Source organism: Osmerus eperlanus, chromosome 1 (genome assembly GCF_963692335.1).
Source record: "Osmerus eperlanus chromosome 1, fOsmEpe2.1, whole genome shotgun sequence".
NCBI lineage: Eukaryota > Metazoa > Chordata > Actinopteri > Osmeriformes > Osmeridae > Osmerus > Osmerus eperlanus.
Window position 1 is genome coordinate 13,678,447 of NC_085018.1, and position 18,508 is coordinate 13,696,954.

At 46.3% G+C, this 18,508-nt stretch overlaps 3 protein-coding genes across 4 annotated transcripts in view; 1 reads left to right on the forward strand and 2 right to left on the reverse strand.

Annotated features, from left to right (window-relative positions):
* The window catches only part of megf6b (multiple EGF-like-domains 6b), a 56,895-nt gene extending 46,934 nt beyond the window's left edge, over positions 1 to 9,961 (reverse strand). Inside the window, exons 1-3 of the mRNA XM_062461605.1 lie at positions 9,545 to 9,961; positions 8,428 to 8,562; positions 7,363 to 7,472 (exon numbers count right to left, since the gene is read on the reverse strand). Of these exons, the coding sequence (XP_062317589.1) occupies positions 7,363 to 7,472; positions 8,428 to 8,562; positions 9,545 to 9,633 (334 nt within the window). The 5' untranslated portion in view covers positions 9,634 to 9,961. The remainder of the gene's footprint in view (positions 1 to 7,362; positions 7,473 to 8,427; positions 8,563 to 9,544) is intronic.
* A 66-nt stretch (positions 9,962 to 10,027) lies between these two features.
* akr7a3 (aldo-keto reductase family 7, member A3 (aflatoxin aldehyde reductase)) lies at positions 10,028 to 14,783 on the forward strand. 2 transcript variants are annotated; one of them, XM_062461627.1, is made up of 8 exons: positions 10,028 to 10,056; positions 11,224 to 11,294; positions 12,139 to 12,326; positions 12,736 to 12,840; positions 13,006 to 13,102; positions 13,347 to 13,446; positions 13,853 to 13,982; positions 14,251 to 14,783. In XM_062461627.1, exons 1-8 carry the CDS (start codon positions 10,043 to 10,045, stop codon positions 14,410 to 14,412), a joined length of 867 nt encoding a protein of 288 aa, XP_062317611.1. In that variant the 5' UTR covers positions 10,028 to 10,042; the 3' UTR covers positions 14,413 to 14,783. The 2 variants fall into 2 exon arrangements, with proteins under 2 accessions (XP_062317611.1, XP_062317602.1); XM_062461618.1 differs by lacking the exons at positions 10,028 to 10,056; positions 11,224 to 11,294 and adding an exon at positions 11,374 to 11,824.
* Positions 14,784 to 14,835: 52 nt separating this feature from the next.
* mrto4 (MRT4 homolog, ribosome maturation factor) lies at positions 14,836 to 17,684 on the reverse strand. The gene is made up of 8 exons (XM_062461639.1): positions 17,540 to 17,684; positions 17,041 to 17,099; positions 16,798 to 16,901; positions 16,487 to 16,568; positions 16,308 to 16,375; positions 15,725 to 15,876; positions 15,392 to 15,468; positions 14,836 to 15,248 (listed from the first exon to the last, which is right to left on the reverse strand). The coding sequence occupies exons 1-8, from the start codon at positions 17,565 to 17,567 to the stop codon at positions 15,102 to 15,104; spliced, it is 717 nt and encodes a 238-aa protein (XP_062317623.1). The 5' UTR covers positions 17,568 to 17,684; the 3' UTR covers positions 14,836 to 15,101.
* Positions 17,685 to 18,508: the final 824 nt, after the last annotated feature.

Here is an 18,508-nt window from a genome sequence, read left to right on the forward strand (position 1 = left end):
GAGCAGCTGGTTCTGTCCAGGACAACGACGCCTGTAGCTGAGCACTGTAATCAGCCAGGGGAAGACACAGCAGGAGGTCAGGCACAACTGCTGCTGGGTCACAGTCTAGATCATTCTGGATTATATGGAACTGTGGTAAATGAAGGAGAGAAGAGGAGAAAAGAAGAGGAGGAGAGGAGAAAATGTAATTTGGCTCCAGAGGGTCCCAGGAGTGCGGGGCGCCTCAGTCTAAACATCCGTCCACTCTCCACTCAGGACACCTGCTCAGCTGTGGGAACATCAGCTCACAACGACAGCAGCCATCAAAACTCACCACACATATACCCAACACTGTGTTCAATCACACACACACACCACACATATCCCAACACTGTGTTCAATCACACACACTCACCACACATGCCCAGCACTGTGCTAAAACACACACATCCCATACATACCCCAAAACTGTCTGTCACAATACACACCACTGTGTCCCTCCCCAAACTGTGTCCCTCCCCCTCATACACCCCACATACAATCACTCACGACACACCTCCCCGACATGATGTTTACACACACACCACTCACCACACAAATCCACAACATGTTCACTGACACAATTCTCTCTCGTACCCCATATCTCTCTACACAATCCCATTAGCAGGCAGACACACAGCCAACACACTGTCTCCAGCCAACATACAACGATGTCTATCTGTGTTCACTACTCTCTCGCCCCCAAATTCCAACAATAGGGAAACTGTGCTGTGGACACCAGAAAAAGAAAAAAAAAACTCCTCATCTGTAATGTCTGGATGATTACTTCCAGACCCACAGACAATCTGGCTGCAGTAGCACAACCACTTCCAACAACTACTGAACCAGACCTGAGCCATCACCATCAACGTAGCTGTGGGGCTCAAGCGTGATACGGAGGATTAGAGGGTTTTACTTTGGGTAAATGGTTTGATGTTGCCCTCCTGATATGATGTTGGTTTTCTTCCTGCACTGTACTGTGCGTGATTGTTATTGTTGCACTGTGGTTGAGTGTACCGTGCCTGGTAGCTGAGAGATGTGGGTGCTTTGCACTGTGCCTGGTAAATACAGTTCCTTGACTCCAACAACTGAAATAGTGTTTAGAACTATGCAATTCTGATCCTTGATATTCTGCTGCAATTTCTACAAGGGCTATTTGTATGTTGTTCTGGATAAAAGAGTCTGCTAAGTGAATCTGATGTCAAATGTGAGGTAATACACAATGCCAACAGCCCAGGAAAAATACCAGTGTTGCATACATTCTACATTAACGTCAACTACAGCTCTGGAAAAAATTAAGAGACCACTGCACCTTTTTCTTTCCTTTCCAAAAGTTGAGAAGGACAATTTTGAGTAAGGAACAGAAGGGTAAAAAAAACATTGAGGAAAGAAAAAGGTGCAATGGTCTCTTAATTTTTTCCAGAGCTGTAGTTGACGTTAATATAGAATGTATGCAACGTTGGTATGTCAAGACTCAGTGTGTAGAGTATAAAGACACTCCTAACCGTCCTCCATGATGCAGACAACACGTTACTGATGAGTTCTAGATTAATAGTAAACTTCATCTCATCAGACAGTGACATCATCACCATCTGTGAAACGCCCATCAAACTTCCAGGCCCAATGCTTCTTCACTGTGCTGACAGGAAAGCGTGTCGAATCTCTGAAAAACCGAAATGGGGTCAGGGATCCAGTCTTGGAGCGGTAGTTAACAAGGGCCTTATCACCCCCCCACCCTCCCCTTTTAAAAATGTGGAGACCTGGACATCCTGGCAGCCCACCAGGGCATTTTTGGGCTGCCCCTGTCCCTCGACGCCCCCCGTCACCCCTCGCCCCCTATCTCTCCTCACTCACACCCCCTCTTCCCCTCACCCCCCATTTCCCTCGCCCCCCCTACACATTCTCCTCTCACACCCAAACCTCCCGTCTCCCCCATCTCCCCATGCCCCCCCCCCCCCTTCACTCACCCCACACCTCCCCTCACCCCTCCACGCTTCCTGAGTCTGGTTAATGTCCCTTGACATATTTCCTTAATGCGGTATGCAGTGTGGCGAACGGCATAAGATGCACTCTCATCGGTCTCTGTGATTGGCTTCTCCTCTGTTACAAAGACACCTTATCTGGGGGAATTAGCACCTTCTACAAAGAGGGTAGGAAAGAAGGAGAGAGAGACATTAAAAGACAGAGAAAAAGGGAGGGAAAGAGAGAGGGGGAGAAGAGAGAGAGATCAAAGATACAATGTGAGAGAGATATAAAAGGGATAGAGGTAAAGACGGATGCACGAGATGGACACAGAGGGCGAAAGAAATGAAGACAGGGTCAAGGAGTCTCAGTAGTCAGACTATACGTGACCAGAGAACAGCTGAGCCCGGCCCAGAGAGAACAGCCACATCTCCACGGCGACCGGCCTTCAGAAAGCCTGCCTGTTTGGTCTCCCTCAATCTGTCTGACCCCAAAAGAGTGAGAAGGACAGGCGGCGGGGGGGGGGGGGGGGGGTGGGGGGGGGGGGACCCTTAACTGGGGTGGGGGGGGGCACCCTTAACTGGGGTGGTGGGGGGGTGGAGGAGAGGGGATACACAGGCACAAAGGGGCCTGGAGCTGCTGACTCTGACAGGGCTGGGTAATTGGTACGCGGGTGATCGCTGCACTGTATTTTCAGCAGTAAATCATGTTTTTGCTTTGCTGAGAATGTGTCAAATGAAAGGGCTCGGCCGCGACAGGCAGGGGCAGGCCAGGGGCAGGTCTCTCTGATGGCCCAGGGCCCACGGCACACACACCAGGGGGGAACACCGCTCCCAAACAGCCTCCGGAACATTCCCACAATTTCTGATTAAAGCTTATGCATTAACCCCCCCCCCCCAAAAAAAAACTCTTATAGTTCAATCTGACACATCGGCTGTCTGCTGAATGGTGTGTCGGAGTCTGCTGGATTGACTGAAGCATCCCACAAACCCCTGGAGGGATAGATTCCTGTGAAGGATGGGAGGAGCAAGGTGGGAAGATGGTGATACAGCTGGGTGAATGACAACAGGAGGGAGTGACTATCGCAGGACTGTCTAGTCTAGGCAACGGCAGACCACAAGTCACAGATGGAGGCTATTAGCTAAGAAAAGAAAAAAAACACAATTTGGTGAAGGATATTACTAACATGCAGAATGACAACCTTGTTTAATCCTGTGTGGTTCTGTTGGATAAGCTTACATTAATGATGTGTGTTGACATCCTTCAGCAGTCACATGTGGGGTGACAGCTTATGCAGAGTGACTTGCGGTGCATTACCTTATTACAAAGGAGCTTTGGCCCTTTGGAGACCTTGTTTGTATGTATGTATGTGTGTGTGTGTGTGTGTGTGTGCGTGTGCTTCTGTGTTTATGTCTTCCTGTCTGTGTCGCCCCAGTCTCCACAGACATGTTCCTGGGGTCCAGTCGGTATTCCTCCACACACACACACACACACACACACACAAAGACCACCCATGGCCAGACAGTCCCCTCGCCCTGCTCCCCAGCCTGGTTCCCCTGTCCCTCCGCCAGCCCTGGACCTCCACAAAAGGGGGCCAGTTCCCTTTGAGCGGCTAACGAGGGAGACAAACTGGAGGAGGCATTGTCCTCCACTCCTCACCCTCCTGTCACAAAGCTTATTGTTGCCGCGGCGTCAATCAACATAACTGCCCATTTCCACTCCTGAGTGTCCCTGTCTGTCTGTCTGTCTCTGTCTGTCTGTCTGTCTCTCCCTCTTCCTCTTCCTCTCTCTCTCCACCTCTCTCTCCCTCCACCTCTGTCTCTCCACCTCTCTCTCGACTGGGGCTGCTTGTTGAAGGCTTGCTGCTGGGCAGGTCTGAAAGGCCAGAAGGGGGGGGGGGAAACGGAAGTCCTCTTCCTCTTCCTCCTCCTCATCCTCCTCTCAGAGCACCATCAGCCCAGTCAAGAGTTCCTGACTCTGAAGAGGGTCAGATAGTCACAAAGTCAATTGGTGTCTTTACAGAAACAAACAAGAACGCTCTGCAATGGCTCATCGCGTCAACAACGGATGAAGAGTGTTTGAAGCCGATGGGAGATTCACTTCTTCTGCTGGCTTTGTTGTACTACTCAGAGCAGAGTGAGGAGAAGGAACCAGGCCAATAGAACATCTTCTGTTCCTCAGGGGAACTGTTCCTACAGACGGATTCCTTCCATTTTTTTTAAATGACCAAATAAGACCAGAAAATGAATGACCACATTCCACTTTAAAAGCACCAAAGATCCTAACCAGACAGCATGGCTTAACTACAAGGTGAAGGTAACTGGGATTCTGCTCATACATAGTGAATCATGCAAGCTCTGACTGTCCTGTAAATTACTTTGGAAACCGCAGTGCCTGATATGTGGCACATGTAGTATAATAGTGAGCGGGGCCAGAGTGTCTATGCGGGGCAGAGAGAGCGAGAAAGCAGCTGGATTCCATAGCCGATACGACACAGGGAGATGCAGGAGAGAGAGAGAGAAAGAGAGAGAGAGAGAGAGAGAGAGAGAGTAGAGAGGAAAAGAGAAGAGGAGAGAGAAGAGGGGGGGGGGAGAAAGAGAGAAAAGAGGCGAGGAGAAAAGAGGAGAGTGAGGAGACTGAGGTTTTCTTCAGGGAGATGAGACTCTTGAGTCCGCTCGACTGCCTCTCAATAACCACACGTCATTAGCCTAACTACCTTACACTCGCATTTTATTAGGAGCTGATTATTACACACACACACACACACACACACACACACACACAGCAAGACAGAAAATGAGAGAGAGAGGGGGAAGGAGAGCGGGGGCGTAGGGAGGGATGGGAGGAGAGCAAGGGAAAGAGGATAGAAAAATACCTCACAGGTGCCAGACGTTTAATCACCATCTTCACACACATTCCCATCTCATTCTCTGGCGTTCCCAAAGGCTCTTCTAAAGCCATGCATTTTTCCCCCTCTCTCCCTTGGATGTAATGTGTCACTGTTGAAAACAAGGACTCATGGATTGATCTGTGCTGAATGAGGAACACTTAGAGATAGCACACGGCTAAGTGCGCTAAAGAACGAAAGGCTGGATTGTGTCGTGAGCTTCCTTTTATCCCGGTTCAATGGCTCAGAGAAAAGAGTGATTCGTTTTTCCCGTCTCAAGTGCTGACACATCTTAAGTTACCGAGATAAAAGGCCGGCCTCACATCGAAGAGAGTCGGCATTGTCACGCAAAGAAAAAAAAAATGAAAAGTAGGACCCGAGAACTAGGCAGGGGAGATGCTGGGCAGTGCAGGGGAATGCCTGTTAAGACGCCTCTTTGTGTGTGTGTGTGTTTTAAAACAAAACCAGACTCGGGCTCGAGCAGACAGCCTAATGCTTCCCTGTATAATTTAATACTGTACCCTTCTCCCCAGAGACAAAGAGGGCTTTGAGGAGAGTAGGCACCCCATGATGAGACCCTGCTGAAAGGCACATCCAGGAGATGATACCCCTGCCGCCCCTGGCCCAGTCCAGTCCAGCCCGGCCCAGCCCCCTCCCCTCAGCCCAGTACCCAGAGACTGCATCTGTAGCCTGGGCATGAAGAGCAAAGGCACACAGGGTGGTCCCTGTCTGGGCACAGGATAGACCATGCTAAGAGGTTTATGGTCGATTCCAGTCAGGACAGTACAGGGATGCCCATGCTGTTTGACCAGGGGCTGTTCCAGGGGTGATGCCTCAGGTATGCAGGCTATGCGATGCGGATCAGGGGCTGTGAAATCCCATCAAAGGGTCCAGGCCAGGCCCGGGAGGGGCAGAGCGGGGCTAAGTCTATCCCCGCAGAGATCAGCCTCTGCCCAGTGATGGCTGGAAACATCAGCCAGTTCCAGCTCTACTGTTCCCAAAGAGCCTTCCAAACCTCAGCCAGAGGATTACGCAGCAGAGGATCACCACAGTGGCTCTGTGATCTTCTTCCAGGACTTTTCACATGTGTTCCTCTCCTTGTGGATCACAGCTCCTGTGTTTAGGACCCAGACCATGGTTGATTGGTTGATTAGTTGGTGGTTGGATGGATGGATGGTTTGTAATACTTAGTGGGTTCGTTTGTTGGTTGGTTGACTAAGTTGATAAGTGGATTGGTTGGCTGAAACTCCAGTTCTACCCGTTGCTACAACCAGAAAGGTGGGAACACGAGGGCATGACTTCAGAAGTTCCAAGACTGGACCATGGGTGTACAGCCACAGGGTTCATGAGGGAAGAGAACACCATGAGGTGTTCTGCAGTCATGCAGAAACCTGAAAGACAGACAGGTCTGGAAGACAGGCAAGCAAACAGGCCGGCCATTCATCTGCAGACACCAGGGATGGGTTTCATTCCAAAATGTTATCCTCCCCAGGTGCCTACGGTGTCTAAGTAAAGGCCTCAATATATTGTCCACTTTTAGGCTTATACCTTGCAATGGGAAATTATACCTATTAGAGTTCACATTCACAGGATTGCATACAGAATTTGAGTAAATTATTTTATACTTGCCTGTCTGTGAAAGGGAGGGAACAGGGCACAGGGAAGGGAATACATTATTGGAGAGAAACACAGCCTGCTCGTGAGCCCTGCTGAGCCAAGTGTGGCTGGACCGGGCCAAGAGTCCAGAGGATTACCTCCAGTCCGCTCACTCAGCACTTGCAACATGTCTCCATCCATTATTGTGTGTCGTCGATTGTAAAACATGACATCTCAGTGCACAAATCTCAACAGATGGTTGACGAGTTTACAGTAACATGAGAGCGTTGAAAAAAAACACAAAAATATGTTTTTGCTGCTGCTTCATTTTTTGTCCTCCCCAATCAGTTTGACAGCCATGAACATGTCCATTTTGTAGCCACAAATGAGACGCTGTGAACATGGAACTGTCCGACGACAGCTGCAGGATACCACATTCAACCAAAGAACCTCTTGACCTTCGACCTCCCCCTGACCTCTGCACTCCCACCCTGGCCGAGGAAGCCGCGGGTGTTTGAAACGCCCTTCCTCTCACCACCCTACTCACTATCACCTCCTTTCACGCCCTGTCCTCCCAGAAGACAGACTCCATTAGTACTTCACAAACCTCCTCCTCTGATAACTGATATCAAAGTAGCTGAGCTGCCTCCCTCCCTGGTACGTGTTCATAAGCTGCCCATCTGTTGGATCTCTGCGCCAGGAACATGAGTTGACTGTGAATGATATCCTAGATATACACGGCCAGCAAATTTCAAAGTGTTCATTTAACTCATTTAACACCACCATTTCACTCGTTGAACGTTTACACAGGTCCGCTCTCATGAGATGGACTTCTATAAACAATCGCTAATGTGATAATACTGTATGGTGCAACAGGGGAATAAAGTAGAAGAACTTACGATAGAGGCAGCCAGCCTCCCCGTTGAGCTGGGACCATCCGGGGCAGCACTTGTACACGGTCTGGTAGTCCTGTCTGTACACTTGTCTGTAGGCCGTGTAGTACGCCGTCCTGGTGTCAGAGGGACACAACATCATGATTCATGTGAATAGGCAACTACAAAGCACCCTGGGAAACTCTGTTTCTGTTTGGGCCCTCTGTGTGTGTGTGTGTCTGTGTGTGTGTGTGTGTGTGTGTGTGTGTGTGTGTGTGTGTGTGTGTGTGTGTGTGTGTGTGTGTGTGTGTATCCATGCATGCTCGTGTGTGTTCATGTGTGTGTTTCAGGGACTCTAAGAGGGAGGTCAGATCTCAATGACATAGTAGACAAAAACAACAAATCCAGTCCGATAATCAACAAACTCTTTTAAGTCCCCACTACGCCTAGTAATCTGAAAAACACCCCAGTCTTTCAAGTTGCTCTTTCAAAGTGTGAGACTGGCTGACTCTGCCTTGCAGTGTGGGTGTCTAACCCTTTACTTTACACCCCTCCTCTCCAGTCATTATGTCTTGTGGAAAAAAACTTTGTTTACGCTGCCTAATTGTGGCCCTGGGTGCCATCAAAGCAAGCTTTGTAACTGAGTAAATATATGGAGAAAGCGGGGCCAGGTGACAGAGAGAAACTCCTGAGATGTAGTGATGAGTAAAGGGAGGCGGGAAGAGGCTGGATCAGGGGAGGCTGGAGCAGCAGAGGCTGGATCAGCAGAGGCTGGATCAGGAAGAGGCTGGATCAACACTCTTCCCCACAGTCATACAGCTTCTCCCTGGAAATGTCCAGATTGAATAGGTGGCACACAAAGCTCGTCCTAGAGCTCTGGGTCTGAGTGCGTGAGTAAGTGTGTGACTCAATAAGGTGAGGGTGAGGAGTGAATAAATGAATGGATAGAGGGATGGTTGGATGGATGTGTGGTCGGGGAAAATAATAGTTCAATTGGTGGGTGCATAAAGGATGGATAGAGGAACAAAGGAGATAGTTGTATGACAGATGGAAGGCTGCGTACGTATAGAGACAGACCACAGTCAGACTCACCTCCTCTCGTATCCCATGCACCAGCTTTGGCCCAGGCAGCCCTGCTTCCACACCTTGACCATGCGTGTGAAGGCCTGCACACATGGTTGCCTCTGGGCTACCAGCGTCACCTCCCGCTCCACGCACACGTTAGGCCTGCAGGAGGGCACAGGCGAAACACTTATCATGTCAAAACACAACCGCTGGGTCTGACGAACGAGCAAAGCGTATCAGACCGATGTTTTTGTGACAGTTAAGACATTCCAGCGAAGACAGATGGAGAAGGATTACATGGGGGGGGGGGGGGGGCTTCCACTGGAATACCCTGGTGGGAGATTAGGTGTGTTGAAAAATGACAGGCTGCTTATGAAGTCTGCTGTTGGCTTTAAAAAATACTTTAGGGGAATTCCTCATACTCTTCAGAAAGCTGGGCAGAGCAGCACAAGATACTACCTGCAGCCAAACATGACCACTGGTATAGTACTTGAAGTGAAAGAAAAAGTTGGTATTATCGATTCAGAATTAGTGTACGGATACACTCTTCTCCAAAACTTTATTTAAGTTTTAAACTATACATTGTCTTTGGTTGTTCACCTGAATGTCAAAGATCTTGAGACGTCCACAAGGTCCAAGATTGTTTAATCTGCCATAAGGCCAAGGTGGATGGTGCTGATCCTACAATGTGATTTGGTTGCTGCTACTTAATTACTGTATTAATATTACAGTAGGCCATACATTTCATACTCAGATTTTTTTTTCTATAAATATTTGGGAAAGCAGCACAATTCTTTGAATAAAACTATACTGTTAGAAGAGAACGGTGTACTCATCCTCAAATGAGAGATGTTTCTGAGGGTGCATACCTTTCTTTGAAATGCGACCAACACAGCTTTGACCGTGCTTATTGTCTGGATCTTGAACATTGACACAAGTTTGTGCACGCTCATGTTGGCTACCACAATGTCACAATTCTTATTCTACCTTAGAAAAATGTGTTTACCGTATTTGTGGTAAAAAAAAAGAATGCTCAATATTTTAAATGGGTGAAACACGTAGGCTACAGGTTAATGTGTACAAACATTTACATTATAAGAGAAATAGCGTAGATCATGTACAAAATATATTTCAGTTTACTTACATATAAGGCTGTAGATCCTTGCCATAACGGGACGATGAATGACCCTTATCGATAAATAACAAAATAATAGAAAAGAAAAGTATGTCCATTTTTCACGGCTTTTAACAAAGTAACTAAAGAAAAAACAGAATAATATCAAGGAAATGTATTGAGTTTGTTTCGTTTTGGGCGAAAGTAAAGAAATGGCTACAAAAGATCCAATATTCCCAGTTCGCTGAATCTTTTAAAAGGCGCGCATCACTCCAGAGGCACGGGTGATTCCAGGACGAACGCAAAACTGTCCAACACCTTCTGGAAAACCCAAAGCCAATACATCCCGTCCTAGCTAGGAGGTGCATTAACACCGTATTGAACTGAACTCTTACGTTGAGTTATTGACCACCTACAGATGTTGAACGCACACGCGTGTGGTGGGAGTGGAGTGGTTTATAATGAAGATGTTGCCGTGAGCGCTTAGCGGGGGAGGGTGTCTCCTACGTTCACATCAGAGAACTTCAGATGGTGTGTGCAAGGTAGAATAAGTAAGTAAGACCTAGTAATTCAATTAGCATGGTAAGTATAGTTCGATTGTCAAATTCGACAGGATGGTGGCAATGCATCCGTTAGCCTGTCAATGTATGGATGTTATGTTATAGTTGAAGGCAGTCAGATAAGAAGTTTAGGTTGGAGATGGTTGGTAAAGGAAATGGTTGCTGTCTCTGGGTGTTGTGTGTGTGCGTGTGAGGTGTGTGTGCGTGTTGGGGGGTGGGGGTCAGACCATTCACCAGGTCACTCGGGAGGGTATCAGCTGATGCGGAGGTCGAGGGAGTCGGGAAGAAGGGTCGTGGGGGGGCACCAGGGCTGAGTTACTGTTGGTCCCCTGACTAAGTGTAAATCACGTGGACTCCATGGCGTAGGTCATATGGGTCAAGGCTGGCCAGCCGTGATCCACATGCTGCCTTGCTCGGGTCGGTGTGTTCCGTGCATGTGTGCATGTTGCCTATAGCCTATGACACTGTGTGAAACGAGTGACGGCTGATGAGTCTTGAGCCAAACATGTTCCCTCGTAATAAAATCGGAATGTGGTTATTTATACCTTATTCAGTCACATCCCAGATGAAATGGTTAAAATGCGAAAACTTAGGGTTGTCTGGTTTGTCTCTTCTCATTAGTGCCTTCAACAACGTTCACTTTCTTGATAATTGAAAGCTCCAAGTTTCATATGTTACAGCCAGACTTGTCAGGTGGAACGGTGAGTAGTTTATCTTCTATGTCCACCCATGTTGAAATTTCCTCCCACTCTTTCACACTCTCCGACCTGGCGGTGGTGTTTTTTTGTGTGACACAATGTCGAAATTCCACAACCAAATGCTCTTCACGCATGTGATTTATGATACAGTATGCACAGATGACAAGTTGATGGGTTTGGGAGACAAGATTATATGAATATATGAAAACTATGCAGGGGTTTGCAACATACCCTATAATTAATGCCACAGTAATATTTCCTATCAGTTGAAAAAAAAATCAGACCGAGCACTCACTTTAGAATATTACCCAGAGCCTAATTGGCAGATGTGTTCTTCAACAAAGTTATGTTTTCCTTGCCATCTACTTCATTTCAGTGAAGATCAATCAAGAGCCGTGCATCGGACTAAACTGGAGTGAAATTATCATCTGCTGACACCCTCTGGATTTAGGAAGAACCACAAGCAGACAGACGATAACAAGGGGAGTAAGAAAATACAACCTACTCCGGATACGAAAACAGGTGAGTAATGATTAACAAGAGGATCAAGAGTCTAAAAAATATCGATCTAGGTCATTGAACTACACACAACACTCATTTCGTTATTTAGAAATGAGCTAGCGGTGTTGTATGAGTAGAACAAAATATCAATTTGACTTCTACGATATCACATCGTTATTTTCTCACACTCCCTTACTGTAGATCTGCGTCCTTTGCCCCTCGTTCCGTGTTCAGCTGTCACGCGGTTATTATGCTTTGGGTTGCAAGAGTAGGCCTGTGTGGACTTAATCAACGACTTGTGTCAAGATTCAACCAGCTACCAGTGGTGCTAATCTCTAGTTGCAAAATGTCGTCGACCGGGTCTGCACAGACTAAGAAACCCATTTCTCTACTAGGAACTATGGCATTTGGGGGGCGCGCTGACGCGACGCTAAGCCACGAAATGGTCAAAATGTTTCTGCAGCACGGGCACAATGATGTGGACACTGCTTTTATGTATACCGACGGCCAGGCAGAAACAGTTATTGGTGAAATGAATCTTCCAAAAACAGGTAGCGATCATATCCTATAATCCTACATACCTACTTAGTTCAAGGTATACCAAGTATCCCTACTAGTTAATCTTTTACGGACAAAAAGCCACAATGTGGCTGAGCAAAATGTCACAATTATGCAGTTCATGACACTACGCTAACCCAACCCTAATCCTCAGACGCCACAGCAGCTGCACCGCAATACACTAGTTGCATGGCCACTTGACGTGACAACACAACTCAGTCTGTGATGTCTATGAATGCATTCTGCAGAAAACTGCTTTAAGACGTCATCTTGCGATTCATGTGAAGCTTGTTTCTTCTATCTGCAGTGAGCATTGCCACCAAAGCCAACCCCTGGGATGGGAAGACCCTGAAACCTGAGAGTGTTCGGTCCCAGCTGGACATCTCCCTGAAGAGACTGAAGACCGACTCTGTTGACCTCTTCTACCTCCACGCCCCTGACCACCAGAACCCCATCCAGGACACCCTGCGGGCCTGTGATGAGCTCCACAGAGAGGTACCTCAGGAGGGAGGAAGAGCCTTCTGCTACTCACCCAGTAACCATCCACCCAAAACACTCTGTTAGGCTGGTCCAGACTGGGTCTTTCTCAAACCTGGTGCTCAGGGCCCACACTGCCCTGCATGTTTTCCTTGTGGTTCAAATGAATGTGTTGTTATCAAGCTCAGTAGAAGCCTGATGACGATCCATTCATTTGAATCAGGTGTGTTGGAGCTGGGAAACGTCTCAAACATGCAAGGCCAGAGGACCAGATTGAGAAAGGCTGCACCAAAGGATCATGTACTTCAGTTTGTCAGCATCTTCTTAAAAACGGAAAATAGCTTTTCAGGCCTTTCTTCCTATTACCATGAACACTCCTTATATGACTATGTACTCATGCCCTTCTGTTGCACCGTCTCTCCTCCAGGGGAAGTACAAGGAGCTGGGTTTATCAAACTATGCCTCCTGGGAGGTGGCTGAGATAGTGTGCATCTGCAGACACAATAACTGGATAGTTCCAACAGTTTATCAGGTAAGAAAGCAAAGGCTGCTATACAAACATGTTTTCTTAGTCTTAAGTTCCATACATTTGGTGATTTGGCAATCTTTCAAGAACACCTGAGCTACAAACCAACTTTATGGTTGATCTTTTTGCATCCGTTTGTTAGTGTACTCATGTGACAGTCCTCCATGACAGGGGATGTACAATGCCACCACCAGACAGGTGGAGACAGAGCTGCTTCCATGTCTCAGATACTGCAACATGAGGTTCTATGCATACAACCCTCTGGCAGGTATGTTTATCAAACCTTTCTCAGATCTGGAAAGTTTCTCATCAGCTTCTACCAATCTGTATCACATACTTCATATGAAGTAGGCCCCCCCTGAGTGTGACCACTGAGATGACTTTATACAAAGCTTCAATGCCAGAGTGTGACGAAAGAAAATGCTTCATACAAAGCACCATCAGCAGTGTCAACATCATCACACGTGATCAGTCAGACTGAGACTAACTGCTGTGTGTTTTGTTTCCGTCAGGGGGTCTCCTCACAGGCAAGTACCACTTTGAAGATAAAGATGGCTCTCAGCCTGCAGGACGCTTCTTTGGAAACAACTGGGCGGGGGCCTACAGGGACAGGTGAGGGGGTGATGGGGGTTCTGTTAACCAACCAAGCACTCTAATCTTGCATGACGTATTGCAGATGTAGTAGTTTGGTTATGTCTAAGAGTGACGGAGATGAAGGCAGTTAGTGAGTGCGCACTGAGAACATAGTGTAGCTTCTCAGCACGTACTCAAATAGCAATGGTGAAACCCTTCCGTATACTGGATGTACAGGGGGTCCGATGGCTGAGCGGTTAGGGAGTCGGGCTATTAATCAGAAGGTTGTTGGTTTGATTCCCAGCCTTGCCAAATGTCATTGTGTCCTTGGGCAAGGCACTTCGCCATACTTGCCTTGGGGAAATGTCCCTGTACTTACTGTAAGTCGCTCTGGATAAGAGCGTCTGCTAAATGACTAAATATAATGTACACCATGTGTTGTCAGGTACTGGAAGCAGAGCCATTTCCAGGCTATAGACCTGGTCATGAAGGCCATGGAGACGGCTTACGGAGCAGACAAACCCTCTATGACCTCAGCTGCACTCCGATGGATGTACCACCACTCACAGCTCAGGGTAACCACACACTCACAGCTAGGTTAACCTCAAACACACACACTGCTTAGGGTAACTTCAGACACACAACTCAAGGGTAACTTCCCACAATGCACATTGTAACACTTGACAGAAAGGCACCTTGCTGCTATCATACTGTACATAGCAATTCTAGAACCTTTGATCCAAGTGCCATCAATTCTGGTGTATGATGTGGTGCGCTGTGAATGTCCATCAGTGTTGACAGAAATAGCTGAGGAGGGCTGTGATGTATAATGTCCTGCCCCAGGGGGATCTGGGAGATGGAGTCATCATTGGCATGTCCACCATGGAGCAGCTCCAGCAGAACCTGTCGGCTTCGGAGGAGGGTCCCCTGGACCAGAGGGTGGTGGAGGCCTTCAGGCAGGCCTGGGACCTGGTGGCCCACGAGTGTCCCAATTACTTCCGTTGAAACACCACCTCCATGACTACCATTCAACTTCTCTAGAGATTAGTGTTGTCTTGTTATGGGGAAATATTACATCTAGCCAAGACTGACTTATTACCATAATTGCCTTTAAACTTTTTATGCAATTTTCACAGTGATCAGTATTGAGATGTTGCTATGCTAGAAGTATAAAGGGCAACAAAATAGTTTTGGTGAAGCTGGGGAGAGAAAAGCACAGATTAAAAATGTAACCTGTAATTTAATGGTTGGCACTTAATTGTAAATATTCACATTTACAAATAGACTATGTTTTCAGGGGAAAATCTTTTTTCTGGAGGCTGTGTCTTCAACTGTAATAAATTGAACAGTGTAATAATAGTGTGCTTTTTTTCTTCTTAGTGATACCAAAATGATTTTCCTGTGAACACAACTACTAAGTATATCCAACATGTCAGAATCCTTTCCTTTATACAGCAAACATCAGCTACATAAATGCATTCCATTGCCCAACACATATGTTCAGTTTTCTGTTTTGACAGAATATATTGAAAGCACATTGTGAACAGACAAGATTTCAAGGACAGTTTGTCCCTGACTCAGCATTTTACTGGCAATATGCAAACCAGATGCATAAAAATGCTTGTGACGGCTGGCAAAACAGGTTATTTAAAACATTTAAACAAGGTCTGAAAAGTCCAGTGTTCTTTGATCTTTCATTCTCCCTCGTCTTCCTTATCTTCATTTTCCTGCATGGCATCTTCGTCTTCCTCCTCAGCCATCTTCTCAAAGTCGTTCGATTCAGAGTCCCACATGCACTTGACTAGCAACTTGAATTCAGCCATCTCAATACCAAACAGTTTCTACAATGGACAGAAGAGAATATGGTTCATAACGACCTATTGATTCATGACCCCCACATTCCAATAGTGATAGTTGTCATGAAGCCTCATCTGTACAACAAAACAGTCCAACATGGCTGGCTTGGCTGAATGACTTGGCTTACCAGAATACGAGCCTGCTCGGGCGTTAGGGCGTCGCCCTCCTTGCACACTTGGTGCTCTTTCAGTAACGTCACGACTCCTGGAAAAGATTCACATTTATTCCCTTTAGCACCTTTATCAATAGCGACGTACACAGTTCATATAGTGAGTACAGCAGATCTACGACTAGATGCACGGTTCTGACAGTGTTAGTGGTTAGTGTCGAGGATCGGTCCATAAGAACAAATTAGTTTACACGGGAACTATGACACAGCACTAAAATATGTGGTTGTTTGTAATCTAACCCTAATCTGCAGTGAAGGGCTGGTGGTCCTAAGAGCCGAATGTCATCCTACCCTTCTTGAGTGCGGTGGGGAGGCCCAACTGCCTCAGCTGGGGCTCCATGGAGTGAGGGAACTGTTCCAGGGGTCCTTCGTCAAGTGTTACGGCCATCTGTGCCTTATTACCTGCCCGCGCAAAATCTGTCTCCTTAAAGTGACTGAAATACCTATGAACGAGACCAGACGGAAAACACAAATGAGGCCAATGACTAACGGGTTCAACATAATGGACATTGACGTACAGGTTCAATTTAACGAGGTCCTTGTATTTTGTCTGCCTTGTATATCAGGGGAGTCAGGTGGCTGAGCGGTGAGGGAGTCGGACTAGTAATCCGAAGGTTGCCAGTTCGATTCCCGGTCATGCCAACTGACGTTGTGTCCTTGGGCAAGGCACTTCACCCTACTTGCCTCGGGGGAATGTCCCTGTACTTACTGTAAGTCGCTCTGGATAAGAGCGTCTACTAAATATATAATATAAATATAATATATATCACACACAACATAGATTCAAGGCAGACCATGAATAAACTCCTAACATTGTCATTACTCCTGCCATTAGTATCCATTACTGATGCGTAAACAAGCCAAGGATACTTACTCTTGAACTTCTTCCTTGGTCTTATTTGTGAATAACACACCCACTTCACCTCTCAGAAACCTGCTGACCTATGAAAATGAACAATGCCAAAAAATATCAGTAGTAAGCAAAAGATCAAAATGACTTGCTGGTAGACATTCATTCACAAACTCTTATATTCCCAAGCTTCACTTTCTTACCTTATGCAAATTGTCTTTGTACTCATCTGTGGAGTTCCTTCCGATGGCGATCATCATCACTTTGTTTTTACCAAAGAAGAATCTGTGGGAAAGACGACACAAACACAGTCACTCCATCTGCAGGTGACACTGTCACAACTGCCTAACTACAGGGAAATAGAGGGAATGATGGGTGGGTAGATGGATGGGTGGGTAGATGGATGGGTGGGTAGATGGATGGGTGGGTAGATGGATCGGTGGGTGTGGAGCGTCGGGATTCAAGGGAAGTGTGTAAAATTGAGAAACTAACTGTGGCATGGCCGGCTCTTTACCTGCTGTGTTTCCAGGCTGTTCTGATGTCCTTGAGTTTGTTGTTCCTCATGTTAGCCACGGAAAACACAAACATGTGTTTGTAAACGTCCACACATTTCCGCAACTAAAAAAAATCAGGTATTTGTCAGTGAGGAGGTGAAAGGTTTCTAGCTGAAATATCCTGTAAATGAGCTGAAACTACATTGCTGTTTACGTTGAGGATAGAATTAATGCAAAGTACAACACGAATGCAACAAACTTACCTCTTCTATCAAGTTCTGTTTTGTTTCTAATCCCTTCTTGGCTGTCTTCGTAAGCGAAACTGTAGGACAACGTTAGAATATCTTTAGTCAGATTTCCAGGCATACGCTTGCATGTCTGTTCATGCGCTGTCAGCTCCTGCAGCGCTAAAAAGATGTCAGCAGCGGCAACTGGCTGGGTAGCTAGCACAATTGCAGTGTTATGAATTGAGCTTATCTGTACCTAGCTTCTAGGTCCACAGAAGAACATATAAAGGAGGTTATCGTGTTAGTTAAAATAAATTGGTGGCCAGCCAATTGGGTAGCATACTCAAAAAGTTTCCAACTTGGTACTAGATCGTATTAGCTAATAGCTATCCTAGCTAGCTGGATAGATGTGTTAATGTAGGCCTAGTTGTACGTTACATATCAAAATGTTACATAGAATAATTATTTATAATGTCGCATGTGAGATAGAAACATGTTTGATTCTAAATGTTAGCAAATTTTTCACAAAACTTACTTTTCTTATCCCTCTTTGACTTCGGCATGGTTCTCACGTTGTAGAGCAAGACATGTGGAGAGAACGGACCCCAATGTTTCTATCCAGTCCACAGAATAAAGCTGTCCTCGTCTGCCTGACAAAAAACACGGTGTCCTTCAGCAGATGAGCCGGTATATTAATTGATTTTAGAATAGCAATCTTAGGAAAATCTATTTGACTTGCTTTATAAACATAATGAATAGCACAATTAACTTGCAAACACAGAAACGTAGACAGTCAAAAATTAGGCTTAGCTTCCTAAAATATTGATCGGGGATCGATAGTTATCCATGGATTAATTAAATAGGGTACGTCTCAGTCACAGATACTTAAAACATCACAATTAATATTCAACATTAAGCAATTTCACTGAATTATCTTCACGAAAAACGTACCATTCTCACAAACACAGGGTCTGCCTTAGCCCCATTTATTTCCCCCAGGAGATGGAACCAAAAACTCGGAAGAAAGTGCGACAAGCAAAAGACTCCACTAGCGTTGTTACCACCTCCTTGTCAATTATTGATTGTGGTTGAGACTGCATTTCACAAATTAATCTGCAGGATCACATATGATCATTTCAACGTGCGTTCAAATGGCGTAGGGGGTTTAGAAACATTCCTAGGCAATAGAGCAATGCAAACTAAGAAGTTTGATATTGGCAGGGAGAGAGAGAGAGAGCGAGAGAAAGAGAGAGAGAGAGAGAGAGAGAGAGAGAGAGAGAGAGAGAGAGATAGAGAGAGAGAGAGTGGCGGGGGGCTCTGTGGCCCCTTGTGGGATTGTTTAGGCTATATCTTGTGTAGGCTATGTCCTAAATAAGAATCTCATGTCAACTACTGGTTATTGCTTATCGAATCCAAAAGTCCTTTAATAATACTGCAGTATGGGCACTTAGCCCATTTGTTCTAGGACTGTTGGATGACTTTGTTGTGCAAAATTATACAAACT

Bases quoted from the DNA above. Each gene is read 5' to 3' on its own strand.
- akr7a3 (XM_062461618.1), top strand. From the start codon at position 11,524: ATGCTTTGGGTTGCAAGAGTAGGCCTGTGTGGACTTAATCAACGACTT. The intron at 12,841-13,005 runs GTAAGAAAGCAA...CCTCCATGACAG, and splicing joins TAGTTCCAACAGTTTATCAG to GGGATGTACAATGCCACCAC. The intron at 13,447-13,852 runs GTGAGGGGGTGA...ATGTGTTGTCAG, and splicing joins GCGGGGGCCTACAGGGACAG to GTACTGGAAGCAGAGCCATT.
- mrto4 (XM_062461639.1), bottom strand. From the start codon at position 17,567: ATGCCGAAGTCAAAGAGGGATAAGAAAA. The intron at 16,376-16,486 runs GTAAGAAAGTGA...TCATTTTCATAG, and splicing joins ACAAAGACAATTTGCATAAG to GTCAGCAGGTTTCTGAGAGG. The intron at 15,469-15,724 runs GTAGGATGACAT...AATCTTTTCCAG, and splicing joins CCCCACCGCACTCAAGAAGG to GAGTCGTGACGTTACTGAAA.